Below are 19,112 nucleotides of genomic sequence, written 5' to 3' on the forward strand. Positions count from 1 at the left end.
ACAACGCGAGCGCAATCGCTTATATCGATAGCTTGTGCAGTTATGTTCAAGGAAACCGTTGCGGCAGGCGTACATTCATTAATCAAACGTGTTTTTTTTATATCTAAAATAGCATACAGATCATTGACTTATTGTTTCAAGCTCAGTTTACAGAAGGCTGTTTTAGGCCGCACTTGGACGGTTGAAGACAAAATGGTCAAGCAACAGTGCACTTAGCCGAGAAGCGAGCGCCGGCACGCGTCAGAGCTAGTATCCTGTGGTTGCGCGCCCTTTTCCTCCAGCCGACGCGAAGCGGCGCCTTCGCTTGTCGGCGCGCGCGGAAGCGTGCCGACGCATGCCTGTGGTTGGGGCTTAAGAAGCTGGTGTAAGACGCTGTGGCCTCTCCGCGTTACCCCCGTATTCATAAACGCTGCTCGACTTCAACTTGACTTGCCACCGCCTTGGGCAGCGCGTTCGAAACGCGTTGAAGGCGGTGGCAAGTCAAGTTCAAGTCGAGGAGCGTTTGTGAATACGGGGGTTTATACTCTCTCAGCAGTCATGTGATGGCGTCGGCAAACGCGGTGCACGTTCCGGCATGTGTAAACGGCTGCGTAAGACTCTGTGACCTCTCCCCCTTACTAGAGAGTACTGCACGTTTCTAACGCGTTTGTGCTAGCGTCCCCTTAAGCGGGAGATGGTGCAATTATAATGAAGGGCGCTGTTATAAAATAGGAATGACGTCAAATATGGCGCGTGTCATTGGTGGAAGTCAATCGTTCGATTTAGTGCGGCGAGACTGGGCGAATTACACGGAAGATTCACGGTTTACCGATGATTCCCTCCGCAGCTTCGCCCACTCATCATCATTCACCCCGTGGATATGCGGTGTTTTTATTCATGCTTTGTTTCCTACGCGACGTCATCCTTTTACACAAGGCGCGCATCTGCTCCCGTTTAAGTTTCATTTACCTCGCGACTGCATTCGCGCGCTGGCGTTGGCCGCTGACGTCACGCTCCCCCACTGAGCAGCCGCGGCTTCGCCCGCTATGCGAGAACGCATACCCAGACAAACAGATCCGCTGGGTTTCAGCCTCCTATGCTTCACGTACGACAATAAAACAGCCCGAAGTTATACTGCAAAACTTGTAGCGCACGAACGTTACTGTGCTTGTACTGGATATTGTCGATGTGTAATTGATCACAATGAGCGCTTCATATATAAAGTTGCCTATGCGTAGTTCTTAGTTTAGTTGTTAGTTGTTATTACTTTTATATAAACACTTCAGCCAGATATCTTTGTTAAGCAGGTTGGTTGCGGAACCACCTTGTGAACTGTGAAACTGAAAGCTGCATACTCCACCCGAAGAACAGATGAGTTGTGAAAAGAGTGCGGGGAGAGTTACTCCTTTGAATCAGTCTGACACAACGCTCAACTCTCAAAAATAAACAGTGCATAGCTTAACAGTTTATTATTTTATTACCGTTTACACAGATAATGAAAGAAACACGGGAATAAACCAACGTATAACAAAAAAATACTGCTGCATATGTGCACTGTTTGCTCCCTGACAATTCCCGAGTTCCCTGACAATCCACGCAGGGCAACAGCGAGATGTGATGAGTGGACCTCGCTTCCTCTATATTTATTTTACAAAGGCTCGTTATACATTTGAGGTAGCGGCTGGGTATTTCTTTCATTTTTGTTGAAACGCACGATACAATTTACATGTCACATACAGATTGCGTAACAACATGGTATGAAGTTTTTAGTGTAAAACTGGGTAGAACTCGCGTGAAGCAAAAAATCCGGAGCCATTCCACCCTGTGAAGGTGGAAGACCAGCGAAGCTGTTTAGCACACGACACAGAGGGGACACATAATTTTATCAAAGGTACAAACACATTTTTTTTTGTCATGCATGGCGGCGGTAATCGCGACGAAAGGCACACACAAACGTGTGCGCACACATACATTCATTCTTGATCCGTGGTCTTGATCGGCGGTACACAATTGAGCACACACACATTTCTTGCTTACGGAGAACAAAACGCATGACGGTGCCGCCACCCCGAGAGAGCAGCAGGAAACTAGACACGCAAGCGGTTGGAACGACGACAAAGAGAGGGAGCTGAGTTCTTGCTTACGGAGTTGAAAAATCCACGGAACGCTTCAGAACATTTTGCGCCGGTTTTTCAGAACGAACCTTTCTGACACTTCATCTCCATTAATGTTCATCGCTCGATGCACACTAATCAAAAGGAGTCCTGCCAGCCGCTCATCGGTCATCGTTGATCTATAGTACGTCATCGTCCTGCGCAGAGCAGAAGAACTCCTCTCTCCGTCGACGCTTGTGCATGGTAAGATTGCTCCAATTCGTAACAATGTCTTTGTGTTGGGAAGCACGTCTTCGTCAGTGGACTTAATCAAGCTAGATATGTTGTGTTCCACTGCGCAGCTCTCCCGGGACCAAAATTTACGCCACTCTTTCAGCTCCATCTTGAGAGATCATGGATCCCGGAGGTCTATTTCCCAGAACACCAAATCGTTTCTCAGTTTTTTCAGGTCAACTGAGGTAACAGCAGACGGTAAAAGCTGGAGCAGGGCAAGACCAACTCGATTGCTCTTTGGGAAGCGACTGTCCATTTCCTGAATAACGTGGTCTAGAAAAGGGACAGCAACAACAAGGCGGTAGTACTCGCGCGCGTCTGCCGCTGGAGCACTCACCCGATTGCGCTGAAACCCAAGAAGCCGAGGCTTCGTGATAACATGTGTCCACAGACAAAGCAAGCTCTTCCGCAGTCTGAAACCAGTCGTCGTACTCGGCGTCGATCTGCCCGCGCACGTGTTTCATACGGTCGATGGTCTTGTCTATCATGTTGTAGGCTTCAAAAACGAGACGGCGACATTCAAAATTCAAAAATGTCCCCGTCTCGTTTTTGAAGCTTCGCAGCTATGGGGCGGACAAATGCCAAAACGTTCCTGAGTATTATGAAGGGCACAATCATGTCGGACGCTCGTAACCTGCAAGACAAACCTGAAGCTTTTGTGACGGAACTTGCGTCGAACTGCCAAACACTTTTGTCATTGCCGCATGCTTCTGGCGTTGCCACTGCGCCAAGGCAGTCCATAATTGACACGTATAGCAACTGGAAAATTTCCAGTGCAGTATGCCGTTCAATCCACCTGGTCTTGCAGAGGCCCTTCAGCCTCCTGCTTATTTCGCTACCTGACTGTGAAATAACGAACTCCAAAAAAGGTGTTCGTTTCGGTGAGGCGTCAAAAAAGACAAACACCTCGTTTACAGTGTCAAGAACAGCTCTGATGCTAGGGAGCTTGCAAGCAGTAGCCACCGACAAGTTGAGACGATGAGAGTGGCAGTGTAAGTAAAGGGCTAAAGGAGATAATCCTCGGATGCGCCCCTCAGTACCGACCCGCGCGGATGACATTGACGAAGCGCCATCGTATTACTGCCCTCTAACCGACTTGACATCCAGCTGCTGTTTGGACAACGAGTTCAATATTGCGTGGGCAATTGACTCTCCAGTCGTTCGCTGAAGTTCGGCAACATCAAAAAGAACCTCGCGAATTTCCTGTGCAGAATCAACAAATCGTAAACACACAGCAAGAAACTCGCGATTTGAATAAGGTTCTGTGACCTCATCCGCCATGATAGAAAACACTCGTTGACCATCTGGAATCTGCAATGCAATTTTTTCTTGAATTAAGTCCTTAGTGATCCTAATGCGTTCATTTTGAGTAGTTTTAGAGGTCATTGTCGCGTTGCGTGGTGAATCTTGCAGATGCTGCTTCAGCAGAGGATCATGATTTGCAAGCAGGTTCAAAATTGCAAAGAAATTTCCTGAGTTTGTTGAATTACTTGCGGAGTCATCTCGATGACCTCGGAGACTTATGGACTGTTTGGCACAGAGTAGAACAACTTCAATAATGCGCTTAAGAATGCGCAAGTTTTTCTTACGACTACTGGCTTTGCTTAGACAGTACAGCAGGAACCGTTTTCATGGGTTCTCCACTGCTGCGGTGAAGGTGATTGCCCGAAGCATTGCATCCCTGTGACCCACACTCGACTCATGGGAGTGAAGGGATCCTTCTTTTCCACATGCCTTGGACAGGTTTGTCATAGGTGTCCTCACAAATACGTCAGAGTTGTATGACGAGCGCTCTGTCTTTGGAGGGAACAAGATGCAGAACTTGCAGAATCCGCCATTTAAGTGCTTGCTGTAGACGAGCCAAGGGTGCCTATCTAACCAGCTTCTCTGGAAGGTAAGCCTCTTCTGATGACCTTTATCGCCTTTTTTAACAGTTTGGGTCAGCAGCTGCATGCCTGTCGACGGTACAAATGGGTCCTTTAGGAACTGTAGCTTCTCGTAGTCCGACATCGCCTTGAAGCTGAGTGTACCTTCGACAATGTAACCGAGGTCCCGTATGCATAGCTGTTAGGGTAGCTCTCCATTCGCAGCAGATGGACGCACTGCTGTGCCTTGTCCGCGAAATGATTGGGAGGCACTGGATGGGCTTCGGGAAGTATTCACTGCAGCGGTGTTGATTGGAAATAAAAACATTCTCACCTGAGCGAGAGCTACGTAAATCAACAGTAAGAATGCAGTTGATACGAGTGTACCTACTCCTTGCTGCTGAAAAAGGCAAAAGGCAAAGGCGACAAGTTGAAAATATGCTTACGTTTTCCAAAAAATTATCTGCATGGAAGTGCGCTAAAAATTTAGCCATTCCACTCTTTAAAGTTAGATGACCAGTGAAGCTGTTTAGTAAACGACACAGAGGCCTCCCCATTACTACGACAGAAGACAAGTGAAATTCAAAATGAACAACGGCAACTTGTCTTTCTGATTTTTTTATATACATTGGCGTGGGCTTACTTTTACTTTTTCTCTACCATGGGGAAAACAGGTGTTTTTTGTAGGTTAAGCTTGATGTTTTTTCATCTGAAGGAACTACTGCACTCAATATTTTATGTAATACATAAACAAAAAGCAGTTTGAATGTACTTATCCGGCATATAAGATTTATTAACGCGATGTATGTCATGAAAAATTACGGAGGATGCTGTGAAATTTCTCAGAATGCGAAGGCATTCTTAGCCAAGTTGGACCGATAGCGATGTGGAATGAAGCTCTGAGCCCACGCGGCGACGCATACAAGGCGCGCGAACGCGCTGGGAGCGTGCTGCCGCCATTTCCAGGACGTTTCCAGGGGTGCTATAACGTAAAATGATTGCAAACTGTTTTGATTCCAATTTCTGCAATCAGCCTCCACGATTGGTCAAAACATTTTCGGGCCACTCCCAACTTCGCCTGTCTGTCACGCGACGTCACGAAAACCGCGATAGCTCCCCATCTGATATAACGTGTACACACTGATTATGCATGATTAAACCTTACAAATGAAAAATAATCATTCCTGATTCGACGCCTTTTCACCATTAGCCCTCTGCTATTGGTCCAATGTTTTCTGGCCACGCCCACTGCGCCTGTCTGTCACGCGACCTCACAAAACCGCGAAAACTCACCACGTCAACGTAACGTGTACGCGAAAAAAATGCACTAATATGCCAAACAAAACTGAAAACTGTTCTGAATAGCCACAGACTGCCCCGTTCCGAAAGGAATAGAAGATGGCTGCCCGCCGATCGCTCAGGCCCTCGCTACTCGCACCTGCCAGGGAGCATGTATTTATTTGCGCATGATAAACTTTTTTTTGCGTGGCAGTAAAACGTTATCGAGCCCTTTCGGCATGCATACGACATCGCTCTGCCAACTCTCCCTTGCTGAGGATACGTTTTAGCGGCATTCTTATCCTTCCGTTGCACGCCGCCGTGATCTTCGACCAGCCACCGCAAGCTAAGTAAGGCGAAGCGGACCAATGGAAGAAGCCGGCACCACCCTCTTCATGCAGTTATCTCTTTTCACTGTGCTGGCTCGGCCCCATCGAAACCCTCTCTACTAGAGCGTGCTCCTCGCCTTTTGTCAGCCAATTAGATATGAAAAACCGCTTAGTGTATACAATGTTATTGGTTTTGAAAGCGAACAAAGGTGACCTCCTATAAACGAGGGAGTGTTTGATTGGGTTGTTCAGACAACGCTGCGGGTCACCGCCTGATACTTGCGTCGGTGGTTACGTAAATTTGACGTCAGGAGTTAGGAATCAAAACAGTTCGGAATCATTTTACGTTATAGCGCCCAAGGACGCTGAAATGACCATCCTGATCCACAGCGCCACAGTTGCGCTTCACCTCAACACATATATTCAACGCATAGTGCGCACATATTCAAGCGCGCGCCCGTTCACTTATTCTTGACACGTTCGCGAAATAGTGGGCGTAAGTTTCCGGCGCAGTTGAGGTAGATGTGTGTAGATATTCTGCGCGAACCTTACTATGACAGGAAGCGGAGTTACGTACTCCCTTTAACATTGTTTAAAGAGTGGTACTCCCTCTTGACGACGTACCAGGGCTGAAGTTTCTGTATCCGCGAGGAAAGCCGTACATCTCGAAGTGCCCGAAACACGGTACGGACAGTCCAAGCCGCGGTCCGAGAGCTTGGCCACACATATTCATTCAATTCCTTAATATGCCAGTAACTGTTTTTGCAGTCAACTACTACATACGTCTTCATTCCACATGATTCAATCCAGCCTGATGGAGCACAGTGTTTTAGCGAAAACTCAGTCACATTTCCGACAGCTGATCGCACAGAAACAAGGTAGAAGCGGTATAATGCTTTCTTATTCGTGCGTGGTCGCTGACGCGATGTACGCCTAAAGCACCGTCTCGTTTCTCTAGAACAAATTGCTCGTTTCTCTAGAACAAACTGCTCCGCGAAAAGGGTCAATAGTTCTCGTTCTTCACGTCCGATAGCGCAGTGAGTCTAGGAGCGGCGCGGTAGGTCTCGAAAGCGGCGTTTCAAACCATCGATAGCGGGGCTCTATAACCCCGCTTTGATAGCAAAAGCAAAAGAAAACCCGTAAAACAAAGAGAGTAGTTATACGTTTTTTTTTTGGTACGCATATTTACCTTTGCTGGCTCCAGTGTGTTCAAACGAACGCTTCGACACAGGAGAAAAAAAATGTCGATATCTTCTTCTGTGACATTGTAGTGCAAAATTCCAGACAATCGTTACGCTGCATTGAAGGGCAGATAGGCGAACTACGGAGGAGAGGGGCACATATTAAGTTCATTTATTTGCTGCTTAAGTTGATCAACATTAGACTGCACACTGGGACACTCTGACAGGAGACAGCATAAAACGCAAAGAAAGACGGCGTGATCTCAGCTTGGTCCGGCCCTGCGCGCCTCTGCTTGGTGCAGCTACAGCGTCCTATAGATGGTTTTGTAGTGGGCACAGAGGAAAGCGCGGGCTGATGTGTTGCATGTTGCTCCCGAGAGGAGGCGCGGCAAGACGTTCCTCTTGAAGTATCTCCGCCGTGAGGGACTGCAGATGACGTTCTTCCTCGGACTCTAGTCCTTCGACGCATTGTTCGCTTTTGCATGGTCCCGCTCTCGCTGTCTGTGTTCGCTGTCTGTGTTCACGTTGTCTCTATTCACGTTGCTTCTACCGACGCCTCTCCAATTTGTTAGCTTTTTTCTCCCGCGTGAAGGCATCTACGCTGCACCCCTGGCTTTTTCAGGTAACGGTAAGAGATAACCGATGACTGTACACTGGGGCACTCTGACAGGAGACAACATAAAACTTAAATATAAACTTCCAAGGGGGAACTAAGTTAATCAGGCGCGAAGGCGCTCGCGCGGACATCGGCGTACTTCACAAAAGGGACGTCCTCTCGTTCGCTCGACGCCGCGGACGGGACGAGTAAAACACGGCCGGTGCGAGGAGGTCCAAGGTGCATGAGAAAAATTAACTAAGGCAACTTAGCGACACAACACCCCTACGGAAAACAACTAAGCTTGTGGGTGAGCTAGCTTTACTTCTACGTGACTGCTACCACTGGTAATCGCGAAAAATACCTTCGAAGAATGCTGGTGGCCGTATTCTTTAGCGACAAGCCCATCGCCCTGTCAGCGAGGAGCGATGCAGAAATCTGAGTGGGGGTCAGGACATACGGATCCCCCCTGGATCCGCGCCTGGTCATGGCCCCGTGTGTTTGCCGGGCATAATCAATTCGTAGAAGGCCGTGAAGAGCTTGAAAACTAGAACCACGATTGTCGCCCACGGACAAGCGGGCAGACATTCAAGCCATTTTAGATGCGAAGCAGCTTATGGTCGGGGCTATGCCCCTCCCTCCATGCGGCGTGCGGCGTCCACACCCGTACTGCGCATGCGCATCCTCATCCCCCTCCTCTCCTTGTATGTATATGTATAGTATATGTACACCAAGCTCCGGTTTCCGGAAGCCGGAACCGTAATCTGGCTTCTGCTTCCGCTCCCGTTTCCACTTCCGGTTCCTCTTCCGGTTCCATTTCCGGTTCCATTTTCGGTTCCGCTTCCGGTTCCGGAAGCCAGCTTCCGGCTTCCGGAGAACATTTCCGGCGTTTTGCCCGAATGATCCCCCGGTGCTTCGCCCACTCATCAACATTCACTTCCTCTCATTCCCCTCCCGCAACGCCGCGATGAGTGCCACGGACAGCGCCAGCGTCAACGCCAGTGTCAGCGCCGTGGACAGCGCCGCGGAGAAGAGGGCTCTAGCCGCTGCCACGAAACGACAGAGGCGACAGGCCGATCTGAAAATTAATGGGAACTTGAGTCGACCCCATGGCTGCTTCGCATACTACTCAGGGTTCCCCTACGGGAAGATGTAATTTTTTTTTTTGATCTACTGGAGGGCGACCGAAGTTTGAATGTTTCCGAAGTTTGTTTTAATATAGGCATAAGTTACAGAAGCACTCAATCCATAATAACAAAGAACCTGGGACTCCGCAACGTGTCCACCCGATGCATGCCACGTCTTTTGACTGCAGAAAGGAAGTTCGCTTGTTTGCATGCCTATGAGCAGATCTCAGCGAGCTTTGCGCAAGAAAGGGAGGCATTTCTGAGTCGCATTGTAACTAGCGATGTAACTTTGGTAGACCACTACATGCCTGAATCGAAACAAGCAAACATGGAGTGCAAAAAGAAGAGCGCAGCAGTCCCTGTCAAAGCCAACAATTGGTTGTCAGCTAGTAAAATGCTTGAAACCGCTCTTTCTTTCTTTCTTCTTTTTTTCTGGGTGGGGGGGGGGGGGGGGGAGTAAGGGCGACTCGCGCGTCATTTCGCACAAGGATGTCTTGCATGATCGTCGCACCATCAGAGCTGCGTATTGCTGTGATCTCTTCAGTGAGGTTAGATTTGCTTATATTCGCGAAAGGCGTGACCAACCAACATGTAAAATGTTTCTTCTCCATCACAATGCTAGACTCCTCATCGCTGAAGTCAAATATGCAAAATTAGACATAAAAATAGCTTTGACAGCACTTCAACACGTTCCCTATAGCCCTGACTTATTGCCCTGTGACTTTCAGCTCTGGGCGCCTCACAGAAGCTCTGGGGTGTCAACGATTCGACGACGACGATGCAGTGGAGGCGTACATGTGCAACTGGCTGCTGAGACAACCCGCGTCTTTTTATTATGACTGGATCAATAAGCTACCAATCCGCTGCGAAAAATGCATTTCTAAATCATGAGATTACGTAGAAAAACAATATACACTTGGTTTATTTCTTACCACAAATAAAAGAAATAAAATGAAAATGTTGTTTATATTTGATGCACCCTCTATTTCCATAGCCTGGGCGCGCAGCTTGGTAGTATGCTTCCGGTAATTTGACCCTGATGGGACCAGCAAAATTGGTCCAAAAATCCGGTGGGTCGAAATAAAGGAGGACCAAAAAAAAATACACCAACAGAGCGTTGATTCATTTGGCACTATTTGACTGATTCTAAACGTCCTCGAATCGAACTCGCACCCACTTTTTAAGCGTTCAAAAGAGAAAAATAATTAAAAAAAGAAACACCACTCCGTACGGATGGTTAACTAGCGAAGCAGAAACGTGCGGCCCCTGCGTTTGCCTCGCCATTGTCGCTTGAGACTCTTCGAAATTAAATTGGTTCAAAATTAAATCTGTCCGTCACGTAAGACAATGAATGGCTCATACCCCTTAAGCAATGGCTCATACCCAGGTAACCGCGGCCTCCCCATTACGACGACAGTAGGGAAATTCTATGCTGGAATGATGGGCGGCAACGGGGCCAGCTGTGGAGGAAGACGACCAACGCGGGAGCAGTGGCACGAGCGCGTGCCGGGTGCATGCACGAGCGCAAGCCGAGGGGCGCCAACGAGCCAGCTGCGAAAGAAGACGACGACACTCGAGCCAATTCTGATGATGATAGTTTTCTGTGGACAGGCGACGGACAGAAGCTTTTTCATTTCGCCTATGCGGTGATGGTAAAAACGCTCTTTACTGGCCTTAAAATTGGTGGCCGGTAACCCGATTCCGGGAGTCCGTTGGATCTTGCAGCCGCTTTTGCCCTTTCGGTCAGCTCCTGCTGAACTTTCTGATCTACGCTGGACAGCATTTGCACGCAACCGCTGAATCGTTGGTTCTTCTATCCTTTCTATTTCCGCGGTGTCTTGGCAGCACCATACCATGTGCTACAGATCCGCCTCTATGCCACAGCGTGCGCATTGTGGCTCATTATCTTCTATGTAGATTGGGGGAAGTCTTTTTGGGCTTGAGTGCATGTTTGTATTCTTCTCAGTATTATTTCTTGTTTCTTGTCTAGTTCTTTACCCGGTGGTACGTATTCCCTTCTGCATAGCCTATAGTGTTGTAGGACTTCTGAATATGTACGTGGTTAGCATGTTTGGGTAGTTGTGCTCGTCCGTGTGTTGGGGGTGCCCAGGGTACAAGTGCTCCGGCTGCGGCGTGTGCACCTTCGGTTCAATCTACGGACTGATGCGCTGGTGCCATTTGAGGTTTGCTAGTCTTTCAACTTACTTGGTGTCCTTCGGGATGGTGATGGCTGCTTGTCCTATCTTGCCTCTGGTGTAGTTCCTGTGCACTTCTTGCGCGTCCGTTATTATATTCGTGAGTTTCTGTGTGGTTATTGCGAGCGAAATGGCTGCCCCGTGCTTGTTTTAATTGGGTCTCTGAATTTGATCGATGTGCGGTGTTTCTGACATTGCTCCATGACAGTTATCGTCATGATGCCTCTAACCGGCCCTGCCACGTCTGTGTATAGTGTATTGTAGTCATTTCTCCATTGTTTTAATGCGTACGCATTCTTAGGCTACTTCACACACTTTCCGGGGGGCCATGTATGTATACATTTATGCTTGTATGTGTGCATGTATCTATGTACCTATGTATGATTTTATCTAACCGTTTTCTCGCCTACCTGGGTCGCTGGGTAGTCCGTGGTCGAATGGGTAGCGCATCGGGCTATTGTGCTGAGGAAACAGTATTCGAAATAAACCATCGCAGCAACTCCGGTAACCTAGTATGCGCCAGGCGTACATACGTGCAGCTATTCAACGAACCTCTTTCACGCCGACGTGGGTCACTGTAGATACGAAACTGGGCATAGGTACCCCTGTTCGAAGAAACGGCCACTTGCAGTACTAGGCATGTACAACTTGGTCTGGGCTAGTTTTCAGTGAGCCTCTTTGGTGCCAACTTGGGTCACAGGGTATCTGCCAGTAGGTGTGTGCCTCTCTTCAACGAACGTATTTGACGCCAACTTCGGTAACTAGGTATGTGCCACTGAAAAGGAGCAGCTCTACAACGGCGAAAAAGATCCCTCAAGTTTCTCCGGTGCTTGCTTTGTTTTCTTTTTGCATGTGAGGATCGGCAGCCAGCCCGGAGTAGCTTCTGCATGCGTTCTCTGGGTTGTGCTGCTTTTATTGCGCGAGTGAAAGAATCGAGGGCACCATTCAAAGGCCACGCCATTGCCGCGCCATTGTGTGCCAGAACGGTCAGAGCAAGACGTCCGTTGTGATTTCCGCCTTTTAGAAGCAGTGGATACAGCGGTTATCTCACATTTTCTGACGTCCCACAATTCATCCCTGTCGATGGGAAGGATTTATCGGCAACGAATGCAAGTTAAATTGTGTGCTCAGAGGCAATTTCTTTCTTCTCTTTTGTATAACCATTATGGTCCCTTTACACACACTTTTAATGATAAACTCAGAATAGTTAGAGGACCGTGCCATGACGCCTATAAAGTAGTTGTTACGTGTACTTAAAGCAGACTTAATAAAAGCTTTCAAGGCTCCTAAGTCGTATACAATCGCGCAGATTGCAGACATTACGAAGTGGCGATCGCGTCAATTGCAGTACGTATACGTGTTTGTGCCTTTAGTTTTACTGAAGTAGAATTATATAAGCTTACATAATGCGATCATTTAAGGTTGCGTTAACATAAGGCATGTCTAACTGAGCCTTGGTACCTAATTTCTATGACCACAGAGCTCGATTGCTCATCGCAGCTTCTCGCGCCTTCGTGGTGGCGCGCCCGGCCATGAGTGGGACCCCTGCCAGAGCTGGGATGACATCGACTGGCTGCGCAGTAAAGTCGACCTGCCTGTAGTCATCAAGGGCACCCTCAGAGGTGATTATTGCTGAAGCATTAACACGAACCCCGTAATTCGTCATGTCTAACGATGCGCGGAAGCGATATTCGTATTTAAAACGAAGTTGCTTCTCGGAAACAAACGTCTCGTTATTTCCCGAGTTTACACATGAAAAAAGGAACGAGGCTAACCTGTTTGACCCGCTGTATAAACATGTATGAACAAGCAGTTAGCATGACATGCGTCCGCTGGTAGAAACCTAAAAAAAGTCGCGCCACTCACACCCGGGCCAGATCGCGTGCTTAATAATCTTTTAGGCTCAAATCGCTCTATTGCGTACGTCTCAGGCGATGCCAAATCTTATCGCAGTCTAAAATTGTAGCTAACATCAGTTTCTTTCGGTCAAAGCGAATAATACTCAGTAATTTTCAATGAAAAATTTACTAAAAGTGACATTTGCATAAAACTTTGGCACCACAGTTAGACGTGAAAATGAAAAAGAAACGGGTCCTTTGCTTGCAAAGATCAAAACAATTTCAGATCGAGAACAGTTTAGTTTCAGGGGGTCTTTGTTCAGACATTTTGTATCAAAAAGCAATTTTAAAAATTTTTTATTTTGAGAAATGTCCCTACAGTTCTTTTTACAACGCCAGCAGTGCAGAAATTCGTTCACCGACTTTTGCTAAGCGTGCGGTTTAGGCTACTTGAAATTTCGTGGTGGTCCAGGCCGCAGGAGTGCGTCGCGTATGCCTGCAAAGTGCTGGCGCGGCTCCGCATGTCACCTCACGACGCCGGCAGTTCAGGCTGTGTTCAGCTCGGCGTTTCGTGCCTACGCGCGAGCTTCACCCGCTGCCCAGCAAGCACGCGGAGCACATCTCGCTATAATTGGCTGGTCACCCGCGAACCCAGGCCTCAGGTCTCATCACCAATCAGCCACTCGATGAGCTACAAACTTCGGTGCCGAGCCGAAGCAAATATATTAGCAATTGCTCTGTTGCACTCGGAAGGCCGAGGAACCACCTCACCAACAATAGCGAGAGCTCCGGAAAGAGCCAAAATTTGGCCAACTTTCACGAGAGATTCTTTCCTCGTTTGTCCGGCGCAAAAAGCCCTGAGAGATAAATCTGGGGACTTTTGCTGGAGACTTTTGCTTCTGAAAGTCTCCCTTTGTCTAGATGCTACCAGAGTCCTTATGGTACTACTGAAAACCACGTGCTTTGCTCCTGTTTAACCACTACCTAAACTTCCGTCCAAACGGGATCACAGCGGCCGATGCAGGGTCCGTAATGGCAATGTGGCAGTTTTTTTTTCGTCAGTGGTTGGCCCGTGTCACTGGGGCAACACGTAACAAGGTTGCTTCGCGCACTCTCAGAATTTTGCGAGCGTCGTCGGCGACAGCCCAGCCACGAGCGTGAACTTCAGTACGACCTGCAAATGGATATCTTACACCAAAATAAATTCGCAGTAACAACGTGTCATTTATTAATTTGTCTGCATGGCATATCTACCGCAGGGACCCTGTGTGTCAGGCATTGTGGTGAAGCACAGAAAAAATATCCATTGCAGAAGTCAAACGGGGCAAATAATATAATACTGCAGCAATATTTCAAATAAAGTATTTGCGGACCGATAACAAGCCTATATTTTGCAAGCCCGCAGAGTCACGATGGCGATGTGCCCATGTTATATGCATTATTTCGTTGCTTTACAGCCGATGACGCTGTTGAAGCTGTGGATCACGGTGCTTCCGCAATCGTCGTGTCCAACCACGGTGGTCGTTACATGGACGGCGTTCCTGCTACGGTAGTGCAGTTTTTTTTATTAACCTTCTAATTCACGCTCCTTCGCTATGCATGCATGTGTGCCCGCCTGCGGTTTCACTTACTTTCACGTTGCTCTGGAGCTTTGGCAATTGTCTATTATTTGTAGTCGCTAGTCGTTGTAAAAAGACTGTACACCTAGAATTGTGACGGAACTACGCGAACCATGCGCTTGGCAACGTGCCGATTGCTTGCGCGCATATAGAGCATCTGGTCACACGCGGCAAGGAAGTCGTGCTGGAAATCTGACAGGCGCGTTCCTCTCGGTGTTGTGTAGGCCGGGTGTCAAAGCCTATGCCAGTCGCCGTCGCAGGTTTACGGTGGCGACCAGACGTTTTGCATACATACAAGCTGTGCGGACTAAAGTGAACACTTTGCTGAACGCAGGGACAAAGAATGAAACGAATGGACGGGACGAGCGCTTGTGCCGTCGCTGGATCCATCTCATTTTAAAATTTTGATTGGTCATGACCCGTTGGAGCTAGTGACCGATACCGAAGATAACGGCGACGTCTGAGCTATGGCGTATATAGGACGGAAGTAATGGATAATGTAATAAATCATTAGAAAATAGGGCCCCTAAAGTATTCGATGTCTTTGTTTTTTGAATGTTTGGTTGGGAACAGCCTGTGGCATAACAGATGGGCCAGTGATCTGTACGTTCAATTTAATTATTTATTCTTTTCTAATCATACATCGCGCTGAGTGGGCTATTCTAGCGATGACGGCGTCCGAGCGACGTTAGAGCTCAAGATGAATGGCAAAAACAATCTAAGATGAATTAGATAGGAAATACGGCCCTGCTTAGCTGTTTATGATGAGAAAGTGCTAAGTATTGCGGACCTGCGCAGACTTTTTTTTCTTAACGTGACTTCTATTAGTTTAACTTCATAGTGCTGGTGGCGCTATTCTGTGTTTCACGCTGAAATGGAGCTTGTGCTACATGGTATGGCAGCGGTGTTTGACACCAGGCGTCCCTGGTGTACCGATTGCAGCTGGAGGTGCTGCCGGAGTTGGTGCGTGCCGTGAGTGGCCGCTGCGAAGTCTACATGGACGGCGGCGTCCGGTGTGGCGGCGATGTGGTCAAAGCGTTGTCCCTAGGCGCTAGAGCAGTGTTCATCGGCCGGCCAATCCACTATGGTCTGGGATACAAGGTGAGCGTCATTCCTCGAAACGTGACATGCCGCAAATCGTGTGTGGGAGATAGATGGACAGATAAATAGAAACAGAACGAAGTTGGGGAGGTTAACCGGATAAGATATGGTTTGATTATTTGTACGGGGGGGGGGGGGGCGGAAACTTTTTTTAAAATCATGAGCTATTCCACTTTGTGAAGATGGATGACCAGTGACGCCATTTAGCACACGACACAGACATGACACATAACTTTGAACAAAGGTACGAACACATTTATTGTCTTAATCGTTCTTCTTTCTGGGGTTTTACGTGCCAAAACCAGTTCTGATTAAGAGGCACGCCATAGCGGAGGGCTCCATATTAATTTTGACCACCTGGGGTTCTTTAACGTGCACTACAACGCAAGCACATGGACATTTTTGCATTTCGCTTCCATCTAAATGCGGCCGGCGCAGCCGGGATTCGATCCCGCGACCTCGTGCTGAGCAGCGCAACGCCTTAGTTGACGAGCCACCCCGGCGGGTTGTCTTAATCGGTGGCCATCGTAAAAAACGGTACGCACACAGATTTACTGTCCTGATCGCTGGTAATTATTTGTCTTGGTCGGTAGACAATGGGTGTTTGCGGCCGGCCGGCGCCGATTGCACTCTCGCATCTGTTGTCGCCGTCACTCTTCATAGGCGCCTGACTCCTCGGGAGGCCTCCCCATTAAGACGGCAGAAGAGAAGCGCGGAATTCAAAATTAAGAATGGCAACTTTCTGGTTTTTACAGCGAAGCTGTTTATGGCTAGGGTTCCGTGGGTTTTGGTGTGCGTAAGCAAAACCTGACGTCCCGCGCGAACGCGCTCGTGCTACTGCTCGCACGTTCGTCGTCATCTTCCACAGCTGGCTCGTAGGCGTCCCTCGGTTATGCATTTTAACGCGATAGCGTTTGGGGCGCCGTGTCGCAGAAAATTGGGCGTCGGCGTCGGCATTGCCGTCCGCGGCCGAGGAAATAATCCCCAACCACGCAGGACCTCCAAATATATTTTACCACTAAAGCTGCTCACACTTTGTCTTGCATTCTTTTGCAAAGTTATTCCTCGGAATTTTGAGTGACAGCCCACAAACAATTTTCATGAAACAAAACAGTGACAGCGCATGCCTTTTATGCTAAATCTTATCAGGCGGAAATAATAACGGTGCAAACAATAAAAGAAGGCCGGCCCACGAAAGAGGCCGCGTTTCTACCAGAAAGCGCGCCTTCGTGCATAGCGTTCACCGCCAGCGTGTGCCGGTAAACATTAAGGTTACATAAGCTGCAGTTGGCGGGAAGTGTTAGAAACAGTCAAGGATCTTTGAATGCTATCGCGTTCCACTCCTGAAGGCGAAGCTTAAGCGTCCTCCAAATTTTCGAATAGACTAGTTATCAGTAGACGCCTTTTTCAACATCAGTAGACTCCCAGGTAGATGATGAAGGTTTCCCAAAGATTTTCCGCTGTGCGACCCGCGTCGGCCATGTCTGCGTTCGCACCGCCCTCTCTTTGTCAGTGGTGGTGGTGGTGAAAAACTTTATTGAGTGATGACAGGAGAGAGTTGGGGCCGGCCTTAAGGGCCGGCCTCTCACAAAATCTAGGAGGGGTCCCTAGTCCGGAACCCCTGTGGCTTCTGCTGCAGCACGCGCTCGGGCCACTAGGACGCGTTGATCCTCCAGGGTCGAGCAGCCGAGCAGGGCAGCCTCCCAGCTCTCTCGGGTAGGGGGGAATGGGAAGGGGTGTGGCGGGACCGCCGGGTTTGATGGACAGGCCCACACTATGTGGAATGGGTCCGCGAAGGGATGGTCACAGTGTGGGCAGGCCCCGGAGAATGCCGGGTTAAAGTGTCTGAGTATGGCCGGGCACAATACCGTGTTGGTGTAGAGACGGAGGAGCCAGCGCTCGTCCGCCTTGTTTAGGCCCGATGCCGGTGGTAGGAATCTGAGCCTGTGCGATTTGTACAGGGTCGTGATTTTTTTGAAGGATGTAGCCGGATTTGGTGCTGGAACATCAGGCAATGGAGGGCGAGGCGGATCCCGGTAATTTAGTGCGCGGGCTGAGGCATCGGCAGCCTCGTTTCCACCTAGCCCTGTATGGCCAGGGGTCCAGATGATTGTACGCGTGTTGAGGCGATCTAGATAGTAGCATCGTTTAAGAATTTGGGTTGCGCGTTCAGTGATGCAACCCCGGATGTGATTTTGGCCCGCACTCCGCGAGTCGGTAATGATAATCCGAGATGCGGGGTCCGCTGCGCCGAGTGCTATGGCGACTTCTTCCGCGTGTGTGATTTCGGGTGCTCGTAAGGTGAGCCTTTGAATAGGTACGTTTTGGTGAACAACAGCGGCCGTGTACCACCCGCCGTGATGCGGGCCGGATGCGTCCATGTAGAAGACCCCCGTGCGTGAGCCATAGCGTTGCTGTAGGGCGTTAGCCCGCGCTATACGCCTACCATCGTGGGTCCCCTTAGTCATGTTTTGGGGCAGAGGCGGAATGATCAGGGCACCACGCCAGTCCTCAGGTATCGTGTTCCGCTCTTCTACCGGGTAGGTGTAGGAGATGTGTAAACGGTGTAGGAGGTCTCTCCCAGCCTGCGACGTGCCAAGTCGCAGGTACTGGTTGTTGAGATGAGCCTCTTTAAGTTCCCCGTATGTGTTTGTCATGCCCAGGTCTGCGAGACGTTGGTTAGATGTCGAGATGGGGAGATCAAGGGCACGTTTGTAGATTTTGCGGAGTATACAGTCGAGTGTATTCTCGTCGCATTTACGCAGACGCAGGTAGGGGGTCGAATACAGGATCCGGCTGGTCACGAATGCGTTGGCGAGGCGCAGAGCATCCCTGCTCCGGAGGCCTCCCCGTTTATTCGAAACCCGGCGGATCATACGGCCCACCTGATCCCCTATACCGTACGCAGTTTACGCAGGGTGGTGTCGATTTTGCGGTGTGTGTGGATGAAGAGCCCAAAGACTCTGATTTCATCACGTTCCGGGATAGGCCCGGTACGCAGGGAAAGTTCGATTTGTGTGGTGTCCTTTGGTTTGGGGCGAAGATGCACGTATTCCGATTTGGTAGGTGAGCATTCGAGACCGCAGCGACGGACGTAGTCGTCTACTACCGACGCTGCTTGTTGCAGGCACGTCTCGATGCTGCCAAGAGATCCCTGGGTTGCCCATAGCGTGATGTCATCATCGTACAGAGCGTGCTGCACGCCTGGGACATCATTGAGCAATGGGGGGAGGTGAGCCATGGCAAGGTTGAACAGGAGAGGAGAGAGGACCGCTCCTTGTGGTGTTCCCCGCGTACCGAGGGGGTACGGGCCATGCTCCTTGTCTTGAATACGGAGGTATGTCTGCCGTTCCATGAGGAATTGGCGAACATACCTGAAAGCGTTATGTCCACAGTGTCTGTGAGAGGTGGGTAAGAATGATGTCATGGGTGACGTTATCGAAAGCTCCCTTGAGGTCTAAGGCGAGGACTACCTTGTCGTCACTGGGGTGTTCCGCTGGTTCGATAACGTCTCGGTGTAGTTGCAGGAGAATGTCCTGTGCAGAGCGATGTGGGCGAACACCGTACATGGTGTCCGCAAAGGTGTGTTGGGCTTCCAGATATTCAGACAGCCTATCT

The 19,112-nt window shown here is 49.2% G+C and overlaps 1 protein-coding gene across 1 annotated transcript in view; it reads left to right on the forward strand.

The window, feature by feature from the left end:
* The window catches only part of LOC119450908 (2-Hydroxyacid oxidase 1), an 82,062-nt gene that overhangs the window by 42,623 nt on the left and 20,327 nt on the right, over positions 1 to 19,112 (forward strand). The window contains exons 4-6 of the mRNA XM_037714380.2: positions 12,437 to 12,558; positions 14,232 to 14,323; positions 15,336 to 15,494. Of these exons, the coding sequence (XP_037570308.1) occupies positions 12,437 to 12,558; positions 14,232 to 14,323; positions 15,336 to 15,494 (373 nt within the window). The remainder of the gene's footprint in view (positions 1 to 12,436; positions 12,559 to 14,231; positions 14,324 to 15,335; positions 15,495 to 19,112) is intronic.

The sequence above is a fragment of the Dermacentor silvarum genome, chromosome 4 (genome assembly GCF_013339745.2).
Source record: "Dermacentor silvarum isolate Dsil-2018 chromosome 4, BIME_Dsil_1.4, whole genome shotgun sequence".
Classification (NCBI taxonomy): Eukaryota; Metazoa; Arthropoda; class Arachnida; order Ixodida; family Ixodidae; genus Dermacentor; species Dermacentor silvarum.